This window comes from Capsicum annuum, unplaced genomic scaffold (assembly GCF_002878395.1).
Source record: "Capsicum annuum cultivar UCD-10X-F1 unplaced genomic scaffold, UCD10Xv1.1 ctg82961, whole genome shotgun sequence".
Taxonomy (NCBI): domain Eukaryota; kingdom Viridiplantae; phylum Streptophyta; class Magnoliopsida; order Solanales; family Solanaceae; genus Capsicum; species Capsicum annuum.
In genome coordinates this window covers 1,126-11,624 of record NW_025893793.1, presented here as the reverse complement: position 1 = coordinate 11,624, position 10,499 = coordinate 1,126, and the positions used below count along the sequence as shown (strand labels likewise).

Below are 10,499 nucleotides of genomic sequence, written 5' to 3'. Positions count from 1 at the left end.
CATCTCTAACTGGACGAATTTGATTTGCCAAATCGCTCAAGCGCATCTGTTGACAAAGGGAGACCACATGGGTTTTTCAAATGTACAAACTATTTTCTTACTTTGTCTCCACGTTGTTGCACGAAAGAGGTTTTTTCTGGGATTCAGAATGTTAAAAAATTAGGACCACTATCTAAATTCAACAAGAACAAAAAGACTTCAAAAACAATCCTGTGGATGTCGTATCATACCACTATCCAAATGTGTACATTAGGCATAGTACATAAATGTCCCCGTTAATTTGCCTCGGTTGGCATCTTTGTCATCCAACTTTGAGTGTGCATATAAGTAAGTAGGCACTTAAACTTTGATAAAGTTGAACAAGCGTACACGCGCTTCTTACATGACAAATCATGTGAGGTGCACGCATTCCACATGGCAAGTCATGTGAGATTTTCCTTGTAAGATGAGTATGTCTACTTGTACACCTCCAAAGTTGGAGGGTGTAGATGCCAGTTGGAGCTAAGTTAAAGGGCTTGTTTATGCATAATTTATTAGTTATGTTTTCGAGGCTCCCACTTGAGTTTTTTATTATTTTCAGCTAAAAGATGAAATTATACTAATAATAAATAAAATATTATAGTTTTAATAAAACGTTATTAAATTAATGTTATTAAACTAACATTATTAAATTAACGTTATTAAATTAACATTATTAAATTAACAGTATTAATAAAACGTTATTAAATTAACATTATTAAACTAACGTTATTAAAACGTTATTGAATTAATATTATTAAAACGTTATTAAGGACAGTAGTAGTATATTAAATTAACGTTATTAAAGCGTTATTAAATTAACATTATTAAAATATTATTAAATTAACGTTATTAAAATGTTATGAAATTAACGTTATTAAAACGTTATTAATAAAACGTTATTAAGATGAAAATTTTATTAAAATGTTGTAGAAATAGTAATAGTAATTATGATTCGTAGTAGTAGTATATTGATAGAAGCAATAGTAGTACGTAATATGTAGAAATAGTATAATAATAATAATAATAATAATAATAATAATAATAAAAGGTCCCTAAACGACGTTGTTTTAATTGAAACTGCGTCATCATGCCATGTCAGCCCTTTTAATGACGTGACACTGTGTGATTGGATCACCTTTCCACGTGGGCACAAGTGAAACTCACGCATGGGATTGCAAAATCGGAGGTCATATTTGTTCAGGTTTTAAATAGTTAAATGTCCTATTTGTGCACTATCAAAGTTTAAGGTTAAAGTTATAATTTGGTGTCAAGTTTAGGGTCATATTTATGTATTATGTCAATACATAAATATGCGCATTAACTTGACCTCAAATTACACCTATATATGACCTCCAACTTTAGGTGTGCACAAGTAGGCACTTAACCTTGTATAAAGTTGAACAAATAGACACATACGTCCTATGTAACATAAAAACATAGGACGCCATAAAGGACAAGAAATTGGCCACGTAGAATGCCACATAGGACATATGCTTTAATAGGTCGTCACGAGCAACCCAAGAAGTTTTGCCCTAAACACCTTCGGACGCTCATATTCCTCATCAATCCGTAGGCAAACGCACAAAAAAAATCCTCAATTTCAGTTTATTGCTCAAATGTTTTGACAAAAGCTCCTTCCATTATTTATAAGCAAAACGATTCATTTAATAGGTTGTCACAAACACATCCAATCATAGATGTGAATTAGAGGCCAAGTTAAACAGCACATTTATGTATTTAGCTTTTGAGAAGGTGTATTTGATTACATAATCTGTATTTGGCATAAAAATTAGTGGCAGTTATCCAAGCTCATGTGATTTCAGAGTTTCTAACGACCAGCTATTAAATAATTTAGTGGTTGCCACCGGACATGGTTTCTTATATTATACTTCATCCGTTTCACAATAAATGAATTGTTGGATTTTGGCTCACAGATTAAGGAAAAAATATTAAAGACATAAATTTAACGCAACTTTCCATTTTTACCCCTAAAAAAGAAAAAACTAACCTTGGAATACCTTTTCAGAAGTTAATTGATTGTCAAATCATAAGGATAAATTTGAAAAAAAAATTCAATGATGTACTTATTTTGAAACACCAATAAATACTCCAACAATTCACTTATTCCGAAATGAAGGGAGTATTGTACAACACTCAAATAAAAAAGATTAATGTTCTTCCCTAGATTGAGCACGTTTTTCTATGAAGTCAACTCTTTCTTTCCTTGTATTTTGGAGCATTAGAGTAATTAACTATAAAGTTGTTGTGAGTAATTAGGAGGTCTCAAATTTAAGTCGTGGAAACAGCATCTGACAGAAAAGCAAGATAATACTCCTTACAGCAGACCCTTATGATTCGACCATTTTCAGGTATTGAATTAATCTTTTTTTTTCCACTTTTTTTAGAGCCTTGAAGTAACTCGTAAATTTGTTGTCACGTGATCAGGAGGTTACCAATTCAAGTCGTAAAAAATCCTCTGGCAGAAATAAAAGGTAAGACTAGATATAGTAGACCGACCCTTCTCCAAACCCCACTAGTGATGCATTCGACTGTCATTTTCTTCTTGGAAACTACAATGCCAGTTAAGAGGTAACCAACTTGGTTTAGTATAATATACTTCCTCCGTTTAAAAAAGAATGACCTAGTTTGACTTTGCACGGAGTTTAAAAAAATAAAGAAAATTTTTAAATCTTATAGTCTTAAATAAATGATACTTTAATCCTGTGGTCTTAAATATGTCACATGAAAAGTTAAAAGTAAAAAGTTGTTAAAAATAGAAAGAGATCATTTTTTTTGAGACGGACTAAAAAGGAAAGTAATCATTCTTTTTGAAGAAGTCAACTCTTTTCTTCTTTATATAGAATTTACTTGGTTACTCTGATTGCCTACACTTTATTGCTTGCAGCCCTTTATTGGTATGCCATTTTTCTGTGTCTTCTCAGATCCTTTTTCTTGGTTACTATACTATGTATATATATATATATATATATATATATATATATATAAACTTTTTGCTTCATTCATTTATTGATTGTTATTGATATTTAACTTGTTGTATTATCTTGTCATTGTATTTGTTGCAGTACAAGCATTTAGTTTTCAGTCCATTTAACCTTTATCTGCCACTAAGAGGTTAGTTGACCTTCTTGTCATTTTATCACTGGAATGTTTGTATATATCATCCTTGTACAACGGATTGGGATTGTTTGTTAAACAGAACTTTCAAGTATTTAATAAGTTTTTTTTTTTTTTAATGAAATGACCCACTTTTGAGTATTTTAAGTTATTTTTGATTTAAAATTTAATTACAAGTATTAGTAAAAGATATAAATTATTCCACACGTCACCAACTTTCAAGAATTGATAGAAAATTTGGCTATTAAGCCTCTTCAAGTTTTCAATTAGAAAAATGACCTACTTCTATTTTCTCATTTGTCAGATTGATAATCGATCTGTTCATATGTATGTTGGAACGATAATCGATCTGTCAGATTGATAATCTATCTGTTCATATATATAGGTCGGATCGATAATCGATTTGTCGGATCGACAATTGATTTGTCAGATCGATAATCGATCTGTCTATATATCAATTGGATAGATAATAGATTTGTCTCTAAAATGGATTATTTTCCCCCCAAAACAAAAACTTGTAGTCTATTTAATTAAAAGAAGACTTGAGAAGACCATTTAACAAAAGATCCGTAGAATTGACAAAATTTATTTTTAAAAAACCCTCCCACCAAAATCTTTTAAAAATTACAAATTAATCAAAGCCCTGATACATATGGACAGATCGATTATCGATTCGATCGATATAGTTATGATCAATTATCGATCCGATTGATATATGAAAAGACCGATTATTGGTTCGACTGATATATGGACAGATCCATTATCAATCCGATCGATTTTATACATTAGTCTTCTGTGTTATACAATAGCTGATCAATTATAGTAATTAGTTCGAACATTTAGAAAGAAAATACTAGCTTCAAAAAGGAGAAAGTTGAAGAAACAATGATTTTTTAGTAATAAAGTTGAACATTTTGAAGGACCCCAGTAAACCAAAATAGTTATAAAAAATAGAAAAAAAATATGACAACTAAAAAAGAAAGCAAAATATATCATTCAGAAAAAGTACATGACAACAAAAAATAGTATGGTGACAATTTAACATAATATAATCATCATCTTTTGATAACTTTCTGTCTCAATAATTTGGTGTTATAATCCCAATTTATCAGAAGCCAACACTTTGTTATCTATATAAAAATTAATACCATTTTAGTCACTCGGAGATCAGGTACGACATATTTCTATTGGTTTTCTTCATGTCTTTTCTTCATGTATATTCTATTGATTTGCTACTATATCTTTTCTTTATATCCTCATATTTAGGTATATTATTGCAGTGATCAGTTGCTTCTTCCCAAATTTCTACCATTAAAAAGTTAGTTTCCCTTAATTACTCATATTTCTAATCTAATACTCCCTCTGTTTCAAAAAGAATGACTACTTTCCCTTTTAGTTCGTTTAAAAAAGAATGATCTCTTTCCATTTTTAACAACTTTTTACTTTTAACTTTCCACGTGGCATACTTAAGACCACAGGATTAAAGTATCTTTTATTTAAGACCACAAGATTTAAAAATCTTTTTTATTTTCTTAAACTCCGTGCCAAGTCAAACCAGGTCATTCTTTTTGAAACAGAGGGAGTAACTATTAGTTGAGCGATCACATAAGTTTAGAAAAATCAATCTTCTACTCTAGTCTCAATCCATCATTTATAAAACACGAATAACTTGAAATAAATACCTTGTATAAATAGTTTCAATTATGGAATTTGAGCCTTGAATCTTGAACTCTATGCGTTCCTGCTTCTAAGAATATTTGGGCAGAAGAAAATGAGGGATTTTGAAAATTTCTGCTAGTTTAGGACGACTTTAGGGTTATAAAATGGGTTGGGAAAGTTACATGGGGTGAAAGGACATGTTCTACAAAGATGTTTCCATACTAAAGAATGGGTATCACGTCATCGCATCTTGCAGATTTCAGGTCATAATCGCAAAGGCAAACGTGAATACAAAAGATATGGCTCATGCAAGTGTGGCGTCTCTTATGAGAACAATAGAATCACTCTTGACATCCAATTCACCAATGCAATCTCTAACCTGTGATCACAGAGAAGATTTTTCTGCTCTTCATGAAAAGATTAGTTCCCTGGAAGTAGTTGTCAAGAACTTTGAGAAAAACAATGTTTCGGGGGAAATGACAGATTTGGAAGTAGAGATAAAAGAAGTTGCAAATATTGTTGAACAAACAATTCAACTAAGAGTAACTGAGATTGTATTGGCAAATGATGAAAAGACACATGAGACGCTTTCCGATACCCTGCAACTAGTAGCAGATGACATAGATTGTATCAGGAACGAGTCGACAAAGATTCAAGATAAAGGCAAACAAGTATCAGAGGGATCATTGGTTCAAGATTTTTCAAGTTTAACAAACAATATTCTCAATGTTAACAATAATATGGTTGGACGTGATGATCAAAAGGAACGCTTGTTAGAAGATCTGACTAGAAGCTACTCTGGTGAACCCAAAGTCATCCCTATTGTCGGGATGGGAGGCATAGGTAAAACAACCTTAGCGAAAGAAGTTTACAACAGTGAATCAGTTCTACGCCGTTTTGATGTTCATGCCTGGGCTACTGTATCTCAACAGCACAACAGAAAGGAAGTTTTGCTGGGCCTTCTGCGATCGACGATCAATATGGATGACACGGTTACGACGAGAGGTGAAGCAGATCTTGCAGACATGCTGCAGAAATGTTTAAAGAGAAAGAGGTACTTGATTGTCTTGGATGATATCTGGAGTTGTGAAGTGTGGGATGGCGTGAGACGATGCTTTCCAACTGAAGACAATGAAGGAAGTCGAATACTGTTGACTACACGAATCAATGAAGTAGCTTGTTATGCTGGCACAACGAATCTTTCTTTGCAGATGGGCTTCATGGATCAAAATGAGAGTTGGAACCTTTTTAAAAGTGTCGCATTTGCAAATGAAGCATTACCATATGAGTTTGAGACTATTGGGAAGCAAATAGCAGATGAATGTCATGGGTTACCACTAACTATTGTCGTGGTTGCTGGACTTCTGAAATCTAAAAGGGCAATGGAAGATTGGAAAAGTGTTGCGAAAGATGTTAAGTCACTTGTCGCAAATGATCCTGATGAACAATGTTCACGTGTACTTGGGTTGAGTTACAACCACTTGACTAGCGATCTAAAAGCATGTCTTCTGCATTTTGGGATTTTTCTAGAAGACAGTGAGATACCAGTGAAGAATTTAATGAGATCATGGATGGCCGAGGGGTTCCTGAAGTTGGAAAATGATTTGGAAGGAGAGGCCGAGAAGTGTTTGCAAGAGCTTGTTAATAGATGTCTAGTCCTCGTCTGCAAGAAAAGTCTAGATGGAACAAAAATTAGATCATGTAAGGTTCATGATCTAATATATGACCTGTGCTTGAGAGAAATTCAAAGGGGAAATGTTTTTATCATGAACGACATTGTGCTTGACAGTATGCATAACATGCAGCCCTTTAAGCGCGTGACTGGTGATGAAATTTATTTTGGTTTTTATAGGGTTCTTCTTACCCCTGTACATCGTCAGTTGAGAGATCATGACAACAACGATCTTTTGAAACGAACCCGTTCTCTTTTCTCTTTTCATCTTAAGTATTCATTTTCTTCTCCTGTTCTTAAATCAGAGCTTATTCATTTCAAATTACTCAAAGTCTTGGAGTTGACACACATAGAGATTGATAATTTCCCTCTACAGATACTGAGCCTCATCTGGTTGAGGTACCTAGCATTGCAATTCCGTAAGAATTTAGACATTCTTCCAGAAATTTGCAGGTTATGGAATCTGCAGACATTCATTGTTACAGGGACTACTGGTCGATCAGATTTAATAACTTTCCCCGAAGAAATTTGGGGACTAATGCAATTAAGGCATCTCAAAGTGAGATCATTTTATCTGCCAAATCCCCCAACCATATCTGTTGACAAAGGAAGTCACACGGGTTTTTCAATCATACAAACTACTTCTTACTTATCTTCCTGTTGTTGCACAAAGGAGGTTATTTTGGGGATTCGGAATGCTAAAAAATTAGGATTCAGTGGAAACAATCTTTCGGACTCTGGGCTTCACAACAATCTTGTCTATCTGCAGCAACTTGAAACATTGAGTTTTATAAGATGTTCTTGCATCCTTTTGCCAGTGACCAGTGCAAAAGCTTTTCCAGCAACACTCAAGAAGTTGAAGTTGGAAAGTACTTATCTAGGTTGGTCGTACATGGATATCATAGCTGAGTTGCCTAACCTTGAGGTACTGAAGATCATCGATGATGCTTGTGATGGCGAAGAATGGCATCCAAATGTTAAAGTATTTACTCGATTGAAGTATTTGTTAATTGAAGATAATCGTATCAAGTACTGGAAAGCCACAAATGACAACTTTCCTGTCCTTGAGCGGCTTGTGCTTAAAGAATGCAGTTATTTGAAAGAGTTACCCATTGAGTTTGCAGAAATCCACACACTACAGCTGATTGAGCTAACAAGTTGTCTTCCCGAACTTGGGGAATTTGCTGCAAGAATTCAACGAGAACAAGAAGACCTCGGAAACAACCCCGTGGATGTTTTTATCTCCGATCCATGTAAGCACTTTCTCATTTTCACAAGTCAAGTCGTACACAAAAGTTATTTAGCTTTTCCCCGTATTCTTTCACAAAAATAACCTTGACAAAATTTGGTTAAAATCCTACTTAAAATATAAGAGAAATTAACAAGAATATCGCTTATATTTGAGGGTAGTTGAAAATGGCCCCTTAAATATATTTTTGAGCAGTTTGGTACTTTAGTTTAAGCTTGCTAAATGTGAGAACATTGGCTCTAATTGTTACTACCTCCGTCTATGAGTGGCAAATGGGTTGTTTGGGCTGAAGTTGGGCAGGTTAAGATGGGTTGAACGGACAAATGGGCTAATGTCCAACCCTGCCATTAAATTACAATAAAAATAAAATGGAAAATGAAGAGTAGATGCTTGCTCTCTTTGTTGTCATCTGCACACAAATTTTAAGGTATCGATTGTATAAATTCTAGTAACAAATGTGGTTTAATTGGATTCAACTCTTTTGTGAAATAGTCAAAATATCAAGTAGTGAAATACTTTGTATTAATTTTATCGAGGTAAGTATATATGTGTCAAGGTTACACACGGTTTCTCATTTTCACAAGTCACATCATACAGTGGTACGAACACATCATATATGTTCAGAATAACCTGAAATTATAGATTAACAATTTGATACTATTATAGACTGTTGATTCTAGTTCACCACTCTATGTTTTTCATAAATGTAAATGTATCACGTTTTACGGATTTATAGAGTCTATCAAGAGTGTTGTGCAGATATCCCATATAAAAATTAATTATTTTAAAAAATACATTATAACATTGAAAAAATATATATAAAAAAACTTTTGAATAATCATCTTTTTGATATATTATCAAGGTAAGTGAGATAAAGAATGTTTTGATTATAGAATATATAAAATTATACATCAATATTTGCAGCTCATTGCTTGAATTAGTAAATAATTTTTAGTTAAGATGTAATATAAGCAATTTAGCTCTCCAAAAAATGTAGTTTCAACATTTTAGCATGTGTCTGCTCTAAATCTGCATCTGAATAATGTGACTTGTCGAACTTCTACTGACCCTTTTTGTTTCTTCTCAGTGAGGGGGAGAGATTCTGTACCAGAAGAATATTAGCAAAGGAGTTGAAGGGCAGAAGGATTGAACTCTTGGGATTTCATATTGGTTCCTCTGTCACAAATCACCACTAAATTATCGGTTTCAAGCAATGTGTGGCTTCTAAGGAGATGTGATATCTTTTGTATTGTGACATATTTTTGAGTTAATAGAATTGTAAGTACATATGCCTTGAATCATAAGTAGGTGATGATATAATATACAGGTTTCCACGTATATTCTTATGTGACTAATGATGAAGTATCCGTTCTACATCGTTTTGATGTCTGGGCTTAGGCTACCGTATAACAACAACACGATGTAAAGGAAATCTTGCTAAGTCTTCTGCATTCTACAATCAACTTAGATGATGCAGATACGATGAAAGACGAGGCAGAGCTAGCAGACATGCTACCGAAAAGTTTAAAGTGAAAGAGGTACTTAATTGTCATGGATGACATCTGGAGTAGTAAAGCATGGGATGATGTGAAACAATGTTTTCTGATGGAGAACAACGAGAGCAGAATACTGCTGACTACCCGTAACAATGAAGTGGCTTGTTATGCTGGTACAGAGAATCTTTCGTTGCAGATAAGCTTCGTGGATCAAGATGAGTGTTGGAACCTTGTTAAAAATGCAGCATTTGCAAATGAAACATTACCATCTGAATTCGAGACTATTGGGAAGCAAATCGTGGACAAATTGCAAGGACTACCACTAACTATTGTCGTGTTTGCCGGCCTTCTGCGCAAATCTAAAAGGATAATAGAAGATTGGGAAACTGTTGCAGAAAATGTCAACAATCTCTTGAAACAAACTCATTCCATTTTCTCTTTTTGTCGTTATTCTTCAGTTTGTACTCTCGAATCAGAGCTTAAACATTTCAAGTTACTCAGAATCTCGGACTTGGGTCCGATAATGCTTGATAATTTCCCTCCACAAATACTGTACCTGGTTTTGTTGAGATACCTATGCCTCCCATTCCGACAATTGGGATTACTTTTAGTTCATCGGAGGAGCCTCTTGTAAGTTCTTCAAACATCCTTTTCTTTTCCTTGTCACGTCCCACCATATTTCTCAAAACTTCCAGAGTAGGTAATTTTTCTAAACTTGTACCTTGTGCCAAGACCATGTCGATGCTGATCTTGAATGTCTTTCGAATCTTCTTGGACACAGTCAATGTCCTTCACTACTTGCCGCAAGCTCTCGCGAAGTTTCTCATGTGCTTTTCCTGTCTGCGTTTCATCTTCTGCTATCATAGCTTCTCGTAGTCCAAATTCAATTTTGTCTTCAGCAGCATTCGCAAAACCTATCCGTGCTTCCAAATCTGTCATTGCCCAATAACTACCGATTTGTTTCTCCGAGTTCTTGAGAAATGCCTCTATGGAACTCACTTTATTACGAAGATCTACAATTTCTTCTCTGTGATAACAAGCAAGGGATAGCATTGGCGAATCAGATGTCAACAGCAGTTCCATTGTTCTTATAAGAGATGCTATACTTGCATAGGTCATATCTGTTCTCTTGCTTCCAAAATGCAGTTACGACTTGAAAGCTGCAAGTTTTACGAGACCGATAGTGTTAAAAAAACGCGATTCACAAAGCAGCAAAAACGGTGAGGTAAAAATTAAGAAATCAGGCAACTTCAGTCTGTACTCTTCA

The 10,499-nt window shown here is 34.0% G+C and overlaps 1 protein-coding gene across 1 annotated transcript; it reads left to right on the top strand.

Annotated features, from left to right (window-relative positions):
• The first annotated feature begins 3,004 nt into the window (after positions 1 to 3,004).
• LOC124895565 (putative late blight resistance protein homolog R1B-16) lies at positions 3,005 to 10,281 on the top strand. Its single transcript, XM_047405991.1, has 2 exons — positions 3,005 to 7,740; positions 8,824 to 10,281. The coding sequence occupies exons 1-2, from the start codon at positions 5,013 to 5,015 to the stop codon at positions 8,856 to 8,858; spliced, it is 2,763 nt and encodes a 920-aa protein (XP_047261947.1). The 5' UTR covers positions 3,005 to 5,012; the 3' UTR covers positions 8,859 to 10,281.
• The last annotated feature ends 218 nt before the right edge of the window (positions 10,282 to 10,499 follow it).

Coding starts and splice junctions, on each gene's coding strand:
- LOC124895565 (XM_047405991.1), top strand. CDS start 5,013: ATGTTCTACAAAGATGTTTCCATACTAAAGAATGGGTATCACGTCATC. Junction 7,741..8,823: donor TGTTTTTATCTCCGATCCAT/GTAAGCACTTTC, acceptor GTTTCTTCTCAG/TGAGGGGGAGAGATTCTGTA.